Below are 19313 nucleotides of genomic sequence, written 5' to 3' on the forward strand. Positions count from 1 at the left end.
TGGATCCGGAGACTGGAGACCAAAGGGATGAACCATTAGAAGCGGCCTATATAAACAGGCCGAACGCTGGAAGCGGGACAGACAGTCGAGAAGAACAAGTGTACGAGTCAACAACGTTAGAACAAAGTCAGCAGAGGATCTACAGCCGTGGTAGTCAACAAGAAGCAAGATCGCTACGACAAGACGTTCGGGACGAGAAGGTCTCCGCATTGAGACGCAGGTAGCTAAGGGGCAGTACGACGAAGCACGAGTAGCCCAGAAGCGCCCAACAGGCGAAGCCAAACTAAGGAGGGCACAGGATAAGCGGCAGGGATTGTGGTGTAGACCCGGAGAACTCTGTAGGAGACCGCGAACTTGAACCAGGCGATCGCCTAGGTGTGTCCGTGCGATCCAAACAGGCGTGATACCGGCGCCACCAGTCCGAACCAGACGTGGGGTTGACGTGTTGCTGTTCCACAGGCGTTTGCCTTGGGGATCACAGCCGTTAGCTGCCGTGAGTCTGCGTAAGACAACAACTCTCAGCCCAAGCGACGAGCGCCCAACAACGAAGGTCCGCGCCACTCAGGATGACAGGAACGGCGAGACAGCGGAACGAGGCCTGTGGACAATCCATCCAGCACAAAGGCCGGATAATCAGATTTCTTTGTAAGTCCAAACACAAATAAAGATCCAAGAACGAAACTGCAAGTGTTATTACCTGTAACCGGGTGATCACGTTATTCTATAAATTTGGTGGGACAAACGCACAAACTCTACTGAGCTAGCCGCACGTATTCCGTAGCGAGCAGACAAAACAAAACAGTTCGTTACAGTTTTTACGTAGATGATTTAATTTCAGTTGGCAACCCAATTTCTGTGGTTATAAACAAAATGCAACAGACTTCAAAGATTTTGTCCTTTCCCAGCAATTTTTGAATGGTAACCGTTTAACCTTCCCCAGATTAGGTCCCAAAGGGTAGAAATTCATGGATTCTGTAATCCCAACATGGAAGCGTACGTAGCTTCCGTTTACATTGTTTCTATGTCCGTGGAGGCCACTAGTCATCTACTGTGCTCGAATTCTATAGTAGCTCCCTTTAAAACATTAACGGTGCCGAAACTCGAGTTTTCAGGAGCTTTTGTTGACTGAACTTATGAATTCCGTAGGGCAGATTGCAAGCATCGTTTAAAAATATTTCTGCTAGAGTGAATCATCAGTGGCCTTGTCTTGGATCAGGGACGAACCTTTTAACTTTGATATTCGTCGCCTACCTGCTGATATTTTTTCCAGAGGTGCAACTCCTAATAAAGTAATGCAATCTAAGCTTTGGTTTTATGGTCCGCCATTCCTTTCACAAGTTTCAAAATACTGGCGGGCATCTTATGTTATTACACGACCACTAATTGAGCTCCGAAAGAGCGTGCTACTAAGTAATTCCATATCTGGATACTACAATCAATTTATTAATGCAAGCTTTCGGAGCTTCCATGAACGACAGTTGCACGAGCTGGTAAATTTACGTTTGCAGTTCTGGCCTATTGGTGGTTTAAAAATTGCCTCAAGAGTTGTGTGCAAATGCGTTAAATGCTTTAGGACTAAGCCGCAGCTTATTGAACATGTCATTGGCAGCCTTCCGAAGGAACTATTTGATTGATCTCGGGCTTTTACAGGTACTGGAGCTGCGTACTCTCGTCTGTCAAATTTCTTCAATCGTTAATTACGCAATCGTTTAAGAAAACGCAGACTATCTTGATTGTTTTGGCTCCCACACATTTTATTATTTGCGGACCTGCTGAGACGCTTGGGGGGCCCGACTTGTCTGCTCTGAACTAGAATCGTTTAAACAGATGATAGAAAGTAACACACCTCAGCAGATGTTTTGTGCTCGATGGCGTAAGGAATATCTAACCCTATTTCAACAGTGCTCCAAATGACGCTCAACAAGTCAACCTCTAGATGATTTGGTGCTGGTCAAGGACAAGAATCTTCTTCCAGTTGCATTGGCCACTGGCTCGAGTAGTCGGTCCTGCACTAGGAAAGGATGACGTACCTCGGGTGGCTGAGTTAAGGCCACAATTCTTCATCATTTGTAGAGCGGTCAGGAAGTTGTGTATGTGGCCAATAGATGATTCTGTTGAAAGTGAGTTTTCCAACGGTAAGAGCATGTCGACAGCAGCCATCTCCTTATGATTTCTTAACAGTAAAATCGATATTTAATACAAAACAAGAGAAAACGCTATAGTCGAGTTCCCCGACTATCTGATACCCGTTAGTCAAAGTGCGAAGGAGAGCGATAGAGTGGGCATGGCAAAAAGTTTGTTTGGCAAATCGATAGAAATTCACAAGGCTAATAATAAAATGAAAAATATCTAAATATTTCCCAAAAGTGTGGCGTGGCAGTTTTGGACGGTTTGTAGGCGTTAGATTGGGCGTGGCAACATAAATCGACAAACTTGATCTGCGTCTATATCCCTGGAGTCTGTATGCTTTATCTTAACTTTGTAGCTTTTGTAGTTCCTGAGATCTCAGCGTTCATACGGACGGAAAGACAGACGAACAGACGGACATGGCCAGATCGACTCGGCTATTGATCCTGATCAAGAATATATATACCTTATATGGTCGGAAACGCTTACTTCTGCCTATTACATACTTTTCAACGAATCTAGTTTACCCTTTTACTCTACGAGTAACGGGTATATTAATGTTATTTCTACGCCTATTATAATGTAATGTAATGTAAAAAGCTGGCAGCGCAAATACCTATCGAAAACAAAATCCTCCTAAACCGCCCAAAATCCGCACCAAAAAGTCACTTTTTGCGGATGCATTGCCAATTGGTGAAGCTCGTGTGGATTGGTCTCGTCCCAAATACGGCAATTTTGCTTGTAGACATAGCCATTCATCCAAAAATGCGCCTCGTCGCTGAAGATGAACGCGGAACGTTGCTTGACCTGAAGATCCACTTTCATAAAAGAATTTTATGATTTGCACGTGCTTCTCGACACTGTAACCTGCCATGGTGGTTTGGGTGGATGGAATGAGCATAACACACTGATATAACATTTGACATCTGTCACTCAAACCACAATGAATTTCAAGGTTCGAGCGTCCCTATTGTATAACCCTGTATTATCTTTCAATAGAAATGCATTACTAACATAATTTAAATAGCCACACAAAACCAAATCTAAAAATTTGGTCTACAAAAAAAAAAAAATCGAATTACCAAACTACTGGGAGTTGGAATTAATTCGTAGCGCTTTACGAAAGATGACGCTAGCCAACTATTCTTAGTCACACACACAAAAGTAAATACTCTGCTGAAAGCTACTGACATAGCGCATCTTTACCAGTATTTGACATTTCCTAAGAGTGTTCATAGCAATTGTTGTGCAGTATCAAACATGTCGATGTTTGGCCGTGGCAACCTGAATCGACAAACTTGCGCTGCTTCTATGTCTCTGGATTCTGTATGTTTAATCTCAACTTTCTAGCTTTTGTAGTTCCTGAGATCTCGACGTTCATACGGACGGACAGACGGACAGACGGACGGACAGACGGACGGACAGACGGACATGGCCAGATCGACTCGGCTATTGATCCTGATCAAGAATATATATACTTTATATGGTCGGAAACGCTTCCTTCTGCCTGTTACATACTTTTCAACGAATCTAGTATACCCTTTTACTCTACGAGTAACGGGTATAAAAATGAATACAAATACAGCATGTACAGCTGCAAGACAGACGATGAACTACAGAGTCAGTATTCAATTTACGAGCAGATGAAAGAACGCGAACCACTTCATAAACATACAGCCGACTCAGGGAAAAAAGCCGAATATGGAGGAAGAGCAGCGTATTATTTTAATTGCGTGTGCACAAATCATCTCAGGAAGGATTGTCAAGCTGCAACTAAAGTGCGGCGAAAGTGTTCACATGTCGAGAAATTGTCCAAAAGCTGTGCAAAGCGTAAGAGTGGTACGGGACAAGAACCGCCTAAAATCTGTTGTCATCAATAAAGTTGCGATCGATTGTCTGGTTGACTCAGGCGCTGATGTATCCATCATAAAAGCCCGCACATGGTACGAAATGTGGCACAGGCATAAAGTGCATAATGACCAATAAGAAAATTGGTAAGCAGGAGGGTTAACTGAACTGTATAGACAAAGGTGGTCAACCGTTACAGACTCTGCATCTGGATCACCTTGGCCCAATGGATTCTACGGCAAAACTTTATAAGTACATATTTGCATTGGTCGATGGATTTTCGAAGTTCGTGATGCTGTTCGCTACAAAATCTACAGGGTCCGATGAAGTTATCAAAAAGCTGTAGGAATGGTCTAAAGTTTTTGGATTTCCTTTTCGGATCGGGACGGATAGAGGAGCAGCTTATACCTCAGACGCTTTTGAGGAGTTCGTAAACCAGAATGCGATTCAGCACATATGGACGAAAACTGGAGTGGCCAGAGGAAACGGTCAGATAGAGCGAGTTAACCGAGTTATCCTGTCCATCATTAGTAAACTTTCTGCAGACGATACAACTAGATGGTATAAGTACGTTGCCGAAGTCCAAAAAGCAATCAACTCGCATGTTCATACGACTACACAAAAAGCACCATTCGAGATGATGTTTGGTACCAAGAGCTGACCAAATTACAGACAAGATAACTATGGTCCTAGAACAAGAACTAATGGAAGATTTTAAGAAAGGAGAAAAATGCGTCACGAAGCTCAAATGCAGATACAAAAAGCCCAAAATGTCTACAAACACAATTTTGACAAAAAGAGAAAGAAGGAGGTCACTTATAAGGAAGGGAATCTGGTTGCTATTAAGCGGTCGCAGTTTGTCGCTGGTAGGAAACTGGCTGATACTTGTCTTGGTCCTTACGAGGTGGTGAAAGTGAAACGCTGTGGTCGCTATGACGTCAAAAAGGCTGCCGAGTTTGAAGGTCGAAATTATACCTCCACAAGCGTAGATATCATTTGCAGCATTGGTTGGAGAGACAAGAGTTGGCAGCACTATAAGCCAGGAGTCGATCGAGAGCCAGCGGAAAATAAGAACGTGTAAAGAGGTTGCTACAAAAAAACCGAGCTGATCTAAAGTAGACAAGCCGTAGTCGAGAGCTGTAGAGCCGTAGTAGAAGCAGTAACCTAAAGCTGTAATCTAAAGCCGTAATCTAAAGCCGTAATATAAAGGCGTAATCTAAAGCTGTAATCTAAAGCTGTAATCTAAAGCCGTAATCTAAAGGCGTAATCTAAAGCTGTAATCTAAAGCTGTAATCTAAAGCCGTAATCTAAAGGCGTAATCTAAAGCTGTAATCTAAAGCCGTTATCCAGTGCTGTTGTCAAGCTGCTTTTATAAACATTCGCCGAGCTAAGAACTTCAACTATTCGTTGTATTACTACATAAAATTAATTATCAATAAACTATAAACATATATATATCTACATAGTTTCTCTAAAATGTATGAAACACCGTCCGTTTGGAACATGCAAAACGTTTGGATTTTATTTAAATAATTGCCTTGCCAATTTAAATTTTTGAAAATGTATATCGAATGCCGAAAAAAAAGTGAATCGGTTTCTTTCTACGAAACCAACAATTATTGAATAGTCTTGGGATGCAATTGTTTTTTTGTTGCCATCCACAGCATAATAAAATATAATATTTAATATACCCCTTCGTACTCTATCCTGAGGTGATTCGTGACTTATTAATTTTTAACTACACCATGAAATTGTGTAATATTTGTTTAGGATAAAATTAGGAAGGGCCGTTAAATAAAATAAACATTATATTATATACTTTGAGAAGAAAAAAGGATTACTCACTTCTGATAAATAGAATCCCAATTATTTGACAGAAAATCAAACAGTGTTGTGTATCCCATGGATCGAGAACTAACCATGCTGATAATTAAAATTTTGTCGTTATCCGAAAAAATAGAAACATTTTTCAGAATGGCCAATTCAAGTAGAAAAATAATTTTATCTTGTTGCGCTGGACATCCAGCTAGCATTTTTAATAAAAATGTGCGATCACTCTGAAGGCGGGACTTAGGAAACTCGCGCACACGATCGAGCCCAAACATCCATTCCTTCATAGAGCCCCACTTAAACATTGGACACATGAACTCGTTATGGTCCCTAAAATAAATAGTTCAAAATAAAAATGTTTTATTTATCATAAGTTCTAAATCACTTACAGATTTTCAAAGTTCGGATAAGAACTGTTGACCCACAAATTGAAGGCCCTTCTTGCTGCCTTAAAACACGGAAAATATCCAGCTTTACATAAAAACGCTGTAGTCAATTTTCGGATTTCAGTTATATTTATGTCATCGTTTACATTTGCAGTTTCCAAATAGTCATATAATGGAACTAAAAGTTCTATAATGTAGAACTGAAAATATGTTGTAAAGAATGTGGTTTTTAATTAAATTATTTTATGCTCACCTCAAACTTTCTACTTATTGACGATTTTTCGAGACGTTTACCAACTTGGTCAAGAAATGTGAAAACTGGATTCCAAACAATAAGATTACGTTCATACTTCAAAAATAATGTTACATTAAGAGCAGTGGCAAAATTTAGCTCACCAGCATAAGCTAAGTTCCAGGCGTCATGAAGTAGTTTTGCCCTTAAAATATATAGAGAAATGAATAAAACTTGTTATTATAAAAAGTTATTATGGTTATATTTTATTATGTGACTCGAACAATAAAATTATTATTAGAGTCACATAATAAAATATATCAATTCAAAACTCCTTTTGAAGACGTTAAGAACTATTGGCGTTCCCAAATACAATTTTATAGTATAAAATGTTGGTACAAAAACGTATTAATTATTTGCGTAAATTTTCTCAGCAAAACAGTGGCTTCTAACAGTTGTTTCTAATTATTATGTGTAATAATTCAATATACAAATTATGCTATTAGTACGATCCTATAGGTTGGTTAGCCAAATTGGGTGACTTCTGGGAGGTCCCACGCAGCAGTCCGTAAATGGCAGGGCAGGCCTGGCGATTATACGGGGGTTTTGGTTTCCCACGCAAATATCTTTGCAGGGGATTGCAAGTTGCAGATCACAATGTAGAATTAGGATGATTACGAAGGCTTCTGGCCTAGAGACTCAGATAGCGTGATAATAAAAAGATATACGGCGGGATGCCGGAGTTTCAATTTATGAGCTTGTGCTCTTTATTGAATCAGTGGTCAATGCAAAACTTAAACTTATCCAACTGTACTAGAGCTAATCGCAGCCGGCAAGCCGACCGCTCGTCCAGCAAAGTGCTGACAGTAGCAAAAACAGCATATTTCACCATACCGGTAACCAATGGGGATCAGGCACAACCCCTAAAGGCGTTTACGCTGAATTTGCATATAAAAACTGTAGGGTGGACTTAAGTTTACTGATGAACTCGCCCCTTCGAAATATGACTGTCCTTCGTTATCTGGAACTTGTCAACGACGTCGTATCTCTCGCACATTTCGCGAGAGTACCAAGACGAGTAGGATAGAGCAGCTAATGAGGACGCTGGATCCCACGTCGACCGGGAACCAGATGTCGGTAGTTCCAGCCGCTTTCACTTCCTCCTTAAGTCCTTGGATGACCTCCAAGCTTTCGTTATCAATCCTTTGAAGAAGTGGCATGCCTAGGCTTGGATTGTGGCCGATGATGTTTAGTATTGGGAATGCAGTCATGCCAGGTGTTTGCCTTATGGCTTCACGTTGGTTGGAGTATTTTTTGCCGTTTATGAAAGCCACTTGCTCGAACATAATCAGATGTAAGCCGTTGGTAGCTATTTCGGCGTCGTCGTCAGTGCTGACTTTAGCTGGGCACTCATTGATTATTATTACTCCGTCGTCTATCAATGTGATGGGGCTTAACTGTCTGGCCTGTGTTTTGCATAGTGCTCCCCGCAAGCAGGCCTCGAGCGCAAGAATCGTGGTTTGCCAGCTTACAGTTGTAAGGATGCTAATTACGGGCCAGGATCCTCCACAGAAATATTTAAAGAAATATTCTAAAGGAAAGAAGTCTCGTCCGAAAAGCGGCTGCGATGCGCGGGGCCGCTTCCGAACAGGGCTCGAGGGGGAAGGAAAGGAGAGTTGGGGAAGAAAGGATTGAATTGTCCGTTTTTCGGTGTCATATATTCACAGGACTTTATTTATATCTTAACTCCTAGAAATAATTGCGGTTAGTTTTCCCTACACACACACACATTTCACCCGCCAGGGGGGTCGGCCCGAGGCCCGGCTCACCCCACTTTTACTCGTCCGGGATGGTGGCCAGCCTTTCCATGATGGCCGCCAGTCTCAGGTGTCTCCGGTGGCTCGGCCGGTTGCGTCGCTTTGGCTCTGCCGCTGTGGGCTCTGCCGATAATGTCATGCGTTACGTCGGGTGGCTCTGCCGATAATGTCGTGCGTTGCGTCGCTTTGCCTCTGCCGCCAATTAACCCTAAATCCTAATCCTACCCATTAACCCTACTAATTAATCCTAAGCCCAATTCTACCAATTAATCCTAGCACTAATCCTACCAACTAATCCTATTGTCAATAGGGTGAGAGGCCCAAAAGGGGTCCTCACACAGTACGATGCGTAAATTGTTAGTACGCAATTGGTGACTGTAAGGACGTCGTTGTTGCATTTCGCTAATATGTTCTCCGTTAGTTGCAGAATGATGTGTTGGTGTGATACAGGGAAAATTGGGATTATCAAATGGATTATACTATCGGACTGGAAGACTCTAATATTAGATGCCTCTATTAGGCTTATAACGGGGATTTCTGTGGGGTGATCAATTAGTACAGACTTCAAATCATCGTGATTAAAAATGTCATGGTTATGATATTGGCCTGAGCCAGTGTGACGGTAAGCATTAAATTTTGAATTTCAGTTATTAACATTTTATTTTTAGCCTACAGTATCTCATACAAGTAAGGAATTTCAACCATAATATTTTGTTTTGCTTTAATGATTTTGTTAATTCAATAATTAACAATAATTATACCTGTTACTCGTAGAGTAAAAGGGTCAAATAATAATACTAAATTCGTTGAAAAATATGGTGTTTTTGATTATGTCTCTTGGAATGTGGGATATTATCAGAATTTCGTTAGTATCAGATTTAAGCCAGGCTGAAGTTTTTCGGCAGCTGGAGTTTACGCAACCGCAACGAAGATTTGCCCGTCTCGATGTCTCTTAACAACTGCTGCAGCTCGTCGTCCGCCTCTTGTAGGCGTGCGCACTCGTCCATGTCGATTTGTTCGATTCCAGCAATGCGGGATAGGGCGTCTGCCACAGTATTGGACGCACCACTACTATGCTCGATTTTCGTGCAGAATTCGGCGATAAACGACAACTGTCTCGCTTGTCGTGGTGATTCTTTCTCGTGATCCTGTCGAAACGCATAAATTAATGGCTTGTGGTCAGTGTAAATAGTGCAGTCGCGTCCCTCGATAATGAAACGATTGAACTAGACGGCTTGGAAAATCGCTAGTAGCTCCCGATCGTACGTACTGTAGCGCTTTTGTGTTTCCGTCATGCGCTTAGAGTTGAAACTTAGGGGCTGCAGTTGTTTGTCGTTAACCTGGTGAAGCGCTGCTCCGACCGCGTAATTGCTGGCGTCAGCATGGAGAGCAAGGGGTGCGTTGGCTATTGGGTGCGCCAACCGTGCTGCGCTGGCCAAGTTGGTTTTGCAGCGCAAAAATGCCATTTCGGCGTCCTCGGACCAAATTATCAACGACTGGTCATTCTTCTTGTTGCCCGGGATGAGCGCTGGGAGATTGCCTTGAACAACGGCTGCTTGCGGCAGCAGGAAACGGCGGTAATAGCTGATCATGGCAATGAATCGGTGCAACTCCCATATCTTGGTCAGCTTCGGGTACTCGTTGATCGCATTCACTCGTTCGACCGTTGGGGATATACCGGATGCCGTGATAGAGTGTCCCAGAAATGTTACGTCAGTCTTTCCGAACACACTCTTAGCCAGACGTCTGGACTGGATCGCGCCCACTTCACATGCTGCCTCTTGCGAAGTGGCGGTTAGTTTCCCGCTGGCCACTTGCAAGGCGATCTGCATTTCCTCGTTTTTTCACCGAACCGATTGTGGTAGAAACAAAAGCGATCGCCACTGGACTTTGATCGACTGCTGCTATTTCCACGAGAGCCGGGTCTGTTGCTTCTGGTTTGACTACGGCTCTGATGTTCTGGGCGCCCTCCGAGCTCGGCTATCATCGCTCTCAACTCCGTCAATTGCTGCTCCACAGATCCGTGCCGTGCTGACGCGCTATGGGTTGTAATCGGTTGTAATCTGGTTGTAACTCCCAGAACCTGTCAGCCATTATTGCGATATTGTCAAGATCGCTTTGCGCCATCGCCACTACAAGTCGCAAGCCCTCGGGCAACCGTCAAGCCACATGGCTTTCAGGGCGTCTTCGCCAATGCCGTCCCTGGCCAGTTCGCGCATGCTGCGCAGCAATACAGACGGCTTGCTGTCTCCAAGCTCCAGCGACCGAAGCAACTGTGTGAACTGGGACTGAGTTGGGCAGGTTGGGCGGCGGATTTCGCAGAATGTAGATGATGGTCTCCAAGTACTCTGCTGGCACTACGTTCAAAGTTTGATGGAACGTTTTTTCGTCCACCGTTATGCGGAGACTTGCGAATTCCGACTCCAGTAGGGTAAAAAATACATCCGGATATGTATGGTTGAGCTCTAAACGACACTCGGCCAATTGTAGTGTATCTACCCTTCGACTATGTAGAGTAAATACATTGTGACACTTTGTCATAATAAATAATTAATACAAACTACGCAAAAAGACCACCAAGCATTACACAAGCACTCCAGCTCTTGAAATACGATCTAACGCTTACGCTCCGATCGCGGAGCGTGAGAATGCTGACCATGCACTTAGCAGCCCAAGTGGTCAAGCCATACATAACATACATATGTATGCCTTCTGCATACACATACAATATAGAGTACATAGTCTTAAGCATACCATGTGCGGTTTAGCTGCACCCGATGACAGCATGCTACGAATTATTCAAATAAAATCACTCGAACGGAGCAGACGCTCTAAACTAAACTGAATTCTGAATAAAGTTATTATCAAGTTATAATATTGCGACCGTGACTCAGTCTCGAGTTCTGTTGTGATGTGCTGTGTTATAAATGGCATGTACAAAAACTATGAAAACTATGAACAAAATTAATACACAAAAACAAACGTTCTATTAAGAACTCTCTATAAACACACAATAACAGAAAGCGGCAATTGATGGCAGATGGGCCTGCCAACGCTGGAAGAAGCGCTCCAGAGGAACCCCGCCGATGGACCACGCCCACTCACAATAGCTGAGTATCGGGCACGAAATGAAAGGAAGGAGGTAAAACAACACAAACGCTCTGGAAGAAGAGTAAAACTGCTTCAGCAACGCCGACTGGTCCAGGAGATGACCAAGCTGGCAAAAGAGGAGACGGCCCGGCAACGCTACATAGAGCGTCTTGAAAAAATTGAAAACGAGCTTCGCCAAAGTGCGAAGAAACGCAAATGGGCTGCTTAAACGCAAATGCCCCAATTTGCTCTAATATTATAAATAAACCCAAGCCGGGCGGGAAACCGCTGCTTGGAAACTACTAAAAAAAAATGTTGATAGGCTTTTTATTAACAAATGTGGTTGGAGATTTTTTTTCCCCTTTATGGATTTGTAACATTGAATTGTGAGCCAACCACATTCCAACTCTAATATTTCCATGTCTCCGGCACTGAGTATATAGACTCAGATGCAAACAATTCTGCTAAAGACAACTTAAAGATCATGAGTTTAAAATAAATTTTTCGGAAGAAAATACATTATTTACCATACCATTTTACCAATACCAATTTAAATTAACGTTCCATTAAATATATATCGCAAATATTATTCACTTAGACATTATTATAGACATATATCAGTATAGCAATATTGGCGCAACCATTTTAGGGCGTTTCTACTCACGCATTTTTATATCTGTCAGATTTACTGCCTACTGTCGGCTTACCATAAACGCAGAAGAATTGCAAGAAAAAGCTCGCCTCGACGAATACGTTGAATGTCATTTTGAAAACGTCATAACCCCAGACGTTTAAGTAAAATTTATAAATTCTATAAGTTTAATTGAATGGGAATAAGCGATAATGCCATATCAATACTAGATTCCCCAAAAACCATAACTACCGAACCATCTACTATGCTAGACCATAATTCCAATGTAGCGGACTCCACCGCAAATGTAATTAATATAGTTGAGATATCACAGCCTGAACCTAAAACAATTAAAGTACTCCTCATAATAGTAGTAGTACTGCTAGGTGTGGGTATGATAACAAAATTATATAAATTGCACAATAGGTGGCTCAAGAAAAGATTAGGTCTGGATAAGGTCTAATTGGAATGTTGAATATCCAAACTAAAAACATTAGAGCATGGAATGGCATAAAATATACACATCAATTAAAAATATAAAAATTAAATTCGATAAGTCTATATGACTTATCACAGAATAGGCCTATACAGGCAGAAACAATTCAAAGACATGCATCAACATTAGTCGACTGCTTTAATGAAGCACGAAAGCTAGTATACGAACATAGGGAAACAATTAATTCAGAACACTGGTCTAAGTTATCAAGACTATTAATCAAATTTCGATTAAACTTGATAGCAGTTAAAAGGAAACTTAGTTTGGAAATATCAATTCCAACAATACTAAATACCCCTTTAACGATTGATGCAGACGAACCATCTGAATCAATAGAACCAGAAGAAATTGATTTAGAGGTCACCGAGTCGGAAGAAGAAGAAGAAGGAAAAGAAGAAAAATACACCGACATCGAAGATAAAGACCTATTAAACCTAACAATTCCAGCTATATTAAAATTAGTTAAAACCCCTCATCAAGAAGAAGCAGAAAACTTTAAAATAAACAAGAGAGAACGCTATAATCGAGTTTCCCCTATCTGATACCCGTTACTCAGCTGGTGGAAGTGCAAAGGAGAGTCTTCAACACGGACAGTTTTTGGCGGTTTGTGGGCGTTAGAGTGGGCGTGGCAGAAAGTTTTTTGGCAAATCGATAGAAATTTACAACACTAATACAAAAATGAAAAAATATCAAAACATTTTGCAAAAGTGTGGGCGTGGCAGCTTTGGGCGGTTTGTGGGCGTTAGAGTGGGCGTGGCCAAAAGGTTTTTTTGCAAATCGATAGAAACTTACAAGACAAATAAAAAAATGAAAAAATATTAAAACATTTTTCAAAAGTGTGGGCGTGGCAGTTTTGGGCGGTTTGTGGGCGTTAGAGTGGGCGTGGCAACCTGAATCGACAAACTTGCGCTGCTTCTATGTCTCTGGAGTCTGTATGTTTAATCTCAACTTTCTAGCTTTTGTAGTTCCTGAGATCTCGACGTTCATACGGACGGACAGACGGACGGACAGACGGACATGGCCAGATCGACTCGGCTATTGATCCTGATCAAGAATATATATACTTTATATGGTCGGAAACGCTTCCTTCTGCCTGTTACATACTTTTCAACGAATCTAGTATACCCTTTTACTCTACGAGTAACGGGTATAAAATACAATGGCACAGACCAATATTGATTTTTTAAATACAGCATCAAAGCTTATACCTGACTTTGACGGTAAAGCTGAAAACTTAACAAGTTTTTTAGATGCCCTAAATATAGTAAATTTAATCAAAGGAGAACAAGAGTCTCTAGCCGTTTCGGTTATAAAACCAAAATTAAAAGAAACAGCAGCGTAACACAGGTAATTTCGAGTCTTAGAGGAAATGTAAAGGGCGAGTATGTTGAAGTGATAACAGCAAAGCTGATGAAGCTTTAACAAAAGAATAAAACTGCCAACCAATATACAAAAGAGGTTTAGCATATGACAAAAGCTCTTGAAAGTGCATATATAAATGATGGACTTTCACTTGATCTAGCCAATAAATATAGCACACAGCACGCTATCAAGGCCATGACCACAAACGGTTCCATAGAGAAAGTAAAGCTTATAATGCAAGCTGGTACTTTCGTTGGGAGTTGTACCGACGTAACTGGGAAGAGCGACGCAGTATTGTTCTGACGTCAAAATAGAGGCTACCGTAATGGTAACTCAAATAGTGGCAGAAACAATAATGGAAATTATATTAATTACAACAGGAGCAGAAACAGTAACCGAAGATACCGAGGAGGCGGTTAACCGCGGTAATAACTGTTGTGTTTCCAATTAATACTACGACACGAGGGTTGAGGGTAATTATGCGAGTGACTTTATTTGGATATGTTCGGCTCCTTTTATACATGTCTCTGTTATGTTAGTATTTGTGTATAAATGTAAAAAGATGATGCAACGTGAATATATATGTTGCTTAATAAAGGCTGTTTTCAGGGAATTCTTGTAGGAATAGATGACGCAATATTTTTTAGAAAATTTCATATTGTTAGTAGTTTTACGCCTTCTGAAATCTGTTGGCTGGAATCTGTTGACTTCTTGGCGAGGTCGGGTACTGCTTCGGATGGGGATACCCGATCGGCGTGGCTGTCGCTTTTGAAGGACTTCTTGCTGTGATGCTGCTGGTACTTCGTCGGAGACTGGTATGGACTGAAGAGGTTGTGATAAAATAACCGACGGTTCTTCTTCATGTCTGGAGTTTACGACTATGCTTTGCGGTTTTTTATTTTCGGACATCCACTAAAACATACTTTTGAGTTCTTTGGAGCTGTCTTCAACTTCTTCTGAGTCGGATCTCGGTTTGATCTGGTTAATGTGGCGCTTGATGAAACCTGTGGATGTTTGAAGAATAAATAACATATGTCCGATGGGCCTATCGATGACAGCTTTTATCCACTTTTCTCCCCTGGCATAATTCTTTGCGAATACTTTTTGGTTTGTAGAATACTTGGAGAGTTTATTCTGCTGCTTTTCAGTTTGTTTCTCAAAAAGTTGACTTAAGATGGTACGAACTGGGCGACCGTGTAGGAGTTCTGCAGGTGTTTTACCTTCTGGGTTAGGCGTAAAGCGATATGAGCTTAGGTATTTTGTAACGGCTGTTTTCACTGGATACCCATCTCTTATGTTTTTAGTAACTGAGGTTTTAAAAGTTTGAACAAAACGCTCTGCGTGGAATGGAATGGGGCTGTTGTTAGGTGATTAATTCCGTGCAAAAGGCAAAAATCCTTCAATGATTCTGCGGTAAGTTGCGGTCCGTTATCGCTAACTAACGTTTTTGGGTAACCCTCGATCGCTAATATGGCTGTAAGTGCAGATATTGTATTTGCAGTTGTAGTCGATGACATCTGTGTTATAAACGGGAACTGGGAATAAAAATCAACGCATATTAGCCACATTGAGTCAAATATTGGACCGGCAAAATCGATGTGTATTCTTTCCCACGCTTATGTAGCCTTGGGCCAGCTTTGGAATTCTTTAGCTGGGGCTGGGTTACCTATCTTGCAAACGCTGCAGCTCTTGGTTAGTTGTGCGATATCTTCGTCGAAACCTGGCCACCAGACGTTTTGACGAGCTAGTTGCTTCATGCGAACTATTCCCCAGTGACCGTCATGGAAGAGTTTCAAAATTTTATTTCGAAGCCTACGAGGAATAATAATTCTGTTGACGTCCGAGTGGAGACATAGCAGATTGTTGTTAATCGTCAAGGCAAATCTGCGACTTAAATATGGCAGAATTTCGGGATCATGCTGCTGCTCTGGCCAACCCGTTGATACAAAATGATAAACTTTTTTAAAAACATTATCGCTTTTTATATTTTTAATGATGATGTCGGCATTTATTGGACAGGATACATCGACGATGTTATAGCATGCTTCCTCCCTATAAAATTTGTCATCTGAGCTAAAAGGAAGACGTGAGAGTGCGTCTACATTTCCATGAGCTGTTGTTGAGCGATATTTAATTTCAAAATTGTAAGCCATCAATATTATAGCCCATCGCTGTAGTCTGATGGAAGTCATAGTTGATAAATGCTTACTCGGATTAAATATTGTGACCAATGGCTTGTGATCAGTTATTCATATAAATTTCCTGCCGTATAAATACTGATGAAATTTCTTTACCCCAAATATAATTGAAAGAGCTCCCTTTTCAATTTGGATGTATCGAACTTGGTGAACATCTAAGGTTTTTGATGCAAATGCTATGGGTCTTTCTTTGCCATCTGGATGTATGTGTGAAAGGACTACACCAATGCCGAATGAGGAGGCATCAGTGGCTAGAACGAGCGGAAGATCTTCGTTGAAATGTGCGAGCTCTGTAGCATCAAGGATATAACGTTTCAAGGCTTTGAATGCCTGATGTTGGTCTGGCTCGAACTTAAATGGCGTGTTCTTCCTATGAAGTTGATTTAGGGGTGAGGCTATCTGAGAGTAATTTGGGATGAAATTGCAGTAGTAGTTAACTTTTCCCATAAACGCATCTAACTGCTGTAGATTAGAGGGCGGCTTTAATTCCTTAACGGCTTCTAGTCCTGACGAATCCGGAAGAATGCCCTTGACACTGACTCTTCTCCCAAGATACTCTTTTTCGTCCCTTAGAAAGAAACATTTCTCTTTCTTACATTTTATTCCATTCTCCTGTGAGACTGATAAAATTTTCTCAAGAATATCCAGATGTTTATCCACTGTTGGAGCCGAAATAATTATATCATCTATATAATTTCCACAACCTTCTATTCCACTAAGAAGTTGCTCAATACGACGCTGAAAAATAGCTGGAGCGCTAGCTATTCCGTAAGGTAAACGTTGGTACTGGAAAAGACCCAACGGCGTGTTGACAACCATAATTTGTTTCGCTGCCTCGTCTAGCTCCATTTGTAAGTAGGCATCTTTTAGGTCTATTTTAGAGAAATGCGTGCCGTGACAAATTTTATGTAAAAGAGACTCACGTGTTGGCAATGGATATTGCTCAATGTCCAATTGCGAATTGACACCTTGTTTAAAATCGCCACAAATTCGTAGTGCTCCACCCGGCTTGGGTGCTAGTACTATAGGCGATGCCCAGTTGCTGAATTTTATAGGTTTCCAAATACCTGCTTCGTTGAGACGCTGCGCTTCCTCCTGGAACTTATCCATTTGGGCTTTTGTAGAATTTTGGAACGGAATTTGGTTTTAGATATATGCTTGCTTTAAAGTTTTTTATTGTTCCAATAGCCGGCTCAAATACTTCCTTATACTTATTGCAAAGTTCAGTCATTTGAGTACCCTGTTGCTCACTCACATTTGCGATTTGTTGAATTTCGAAATTAAATGTTTTGAACAAATCTAAGCCGAATAGATTGTTTGAGTTTTCTACGTTTGCGACAATGATCACTACATTTGCAAATTTGTTTCCACACTTTGCTACAGTGTGCAGTTCACCCAACAGAGGGATTTCATTTGGCCAAATGCATGCAAAATTCGGTCACACCTTTTAAGTTTCGGACGGTTAAGCAGTTCATATGTTTTGAATTTATAACTGACACTGTTGCACCAGAATCCATTTGAAAAGAAATGCTCGTATTAAAAAGTTCCACATCAATCACCTTTTTGTTTCCTTCAAATTTCACAAGGCTCGACACGTTGTAAATTGGTTGAACTAATTCTGTGGCTTTGCTTTGGTTTTGCCTTTATAACTGTTTTTGTTGTTGCCTCATATGTTTTGGCAATAGAGAGAACGTCCTCGAGTGACGGCTGTAGTTTCTGCAAAGCGGCTGTGCGAATTGCGTCGAATGGAGTATGCAAATTGACACTCACGACCGATTCCACGTAAATCGGCGACCCATTCCTTATGTGTTTGCGAGTCCCGCATTTGACGTTTGAAAAATTTATATCGAGCAGCAACTATATGGCATTTCTGTTTAAAGTGCTCTGTTAATTTATCCGTTATTTGCGTATATGTCTGCTGGTCCAAATTTTCGCTACCGAACAGATTTTTAACAAGTTCAAACGCGTATGTGCCTACCCACGATAAAAAATACGTTTTTTTCTTATCCGCGGATTGCACTGAGTACGCGGCGAAGTGCTGAGTTAATTGTTGGAGATATGTTTCCCAACTTTGTAGGTCCTTGTTCAAATTTAGAAACGGCGGACAAACTGATTGTTCTCCCGATCTGTCTTCGTTGCTTACGCCAACTCTTTGTGTGATGAAAGATTCCATCCGTGTTTGTTGTGACCGCATTAACTGTTCCGTGAATTGTTGCTGTTGAGCCAACAATGCTTCAAAATTGATTTGATTGTTTGTCATTGTGTGATTGTTGTGATGGTAATTATGCGAGTGACTTTATTTGGCTATGTTCGGCTCCTTTTGTACATGTCTCTGTTATGTTAGTATTTGTGTATACATGTAAAAAGATGATGCAATGTGAATATATATGTTGCGTAATAAAGGCGGTTTTCAGGGAATTCTTGTAGGAATAGATGATGCAATATTTTTAGAAATTACAATACATATCAATAACAATTCCAATCGTGGAAGAAATAATAACAACGGAAATAGCAAGGTTCCTCGGAAAACCAACAGGCACCTTTAGATACACAAAACTAGTTTGTTTGATCCATCTCAATCTAAACATATATGCAAATTTTTCAAATGCTAACACAAACAAAAAATTGACATTCCTAATAGACACTGGAGCAGACATTTCACTTTTAAAAGAAAATGTTATAGAATCCACGAACGTTGATAATAATCAACAGATAAATATTCAAGGCATAGCCCAAGGAGTCAAACACTCCTAGAAAATTACAACGTCATTAAGTCCGATAACATAGAAAAAACGGAAAATGTATTGCAAAAGCTAAAACAAAATTTTCCGCCTCTTTTAAAAAGCACACTTGAAAAATTATGCATACAATATAGTGATATATTCGGACTTGAAACCGAATCAATTACAACAAATAATTTTTATAAACAAAAATTGAGATTGAAAGACAATGAACCGGTTTATATAAAAAACTACAGAAACCCTCACAGTCACATAGAAGGAGAGTCTTCTGCGAAGGAGAGTCTTCAACACTGACAGTTTCTGCCGGTTTGTGGGCGTTAGAGTGGGCGTGGCAAAAAGTTTTTGACAAATCGATAGAAATTTACAAGACTATGTCCCTGGAGTCTGTATGCCTAATCTCAACTTTCTAGCTTTTGTAGTTCCTGAGATCTCGACGTTCATACGGACAGACAGACGGACAAATGGACGGACAGACAGGCATGGCCAAATCGACTCTGTTGTTGATCCTGATCAAAAATATATATACTTTATATGGTCGGAAACGCTTCCTTCTGC

The 19313-nt window shown here is 41.0% G+C and overlaps 1 protein-coding gene across 1 annotated transcript; it reads right to left on the minus strand.

The window, feature by feature from the left end:
• Positions 1 to 1932: 1932 nt before the first annotated feature.
• On the minus strand, positions 1933 to 8379 carry LOC122756569 (glutamyl aminopeptidase-like). Its single transcript, XM_044006664.1, has 5 exons — positions 8264 to 8379; positions 6445 to 6628; positions 6195 to 6391; positions 5821 to 6135; positions 1933 to 2173 (listed from the first exon to the last, which is right to left on the minus strand). The coding sequence occupies exons 1-5, from the start codon at positions 8377 to 8379 to the stop codon at positions 1933 to 1935; spliced, it is 1053 nt and encodes a 350-aa protein (XP_043862599.1).
• Between the last annotated feature and the right edge of the window lie 10934 nt (positions 8380 to 19313).

This window comes from Drosophila santomea, unplaced genomic scaffold (genome assembly GCF_016746245.2).
Source record: "Drosophila santomea strain STO CAGO 1482 unplaced genomic scaffold, Prin_Dsan_1.1 Segkk13_quiver_pilon_scaf, whole genome shotgun sequence".
Classification (NCBI taxonomy): Eukaryota; Metazoa; Arthropoda; class Insecta; order Diptera; family Drosophilidae; genus Drosophila; species Drosophila santomea.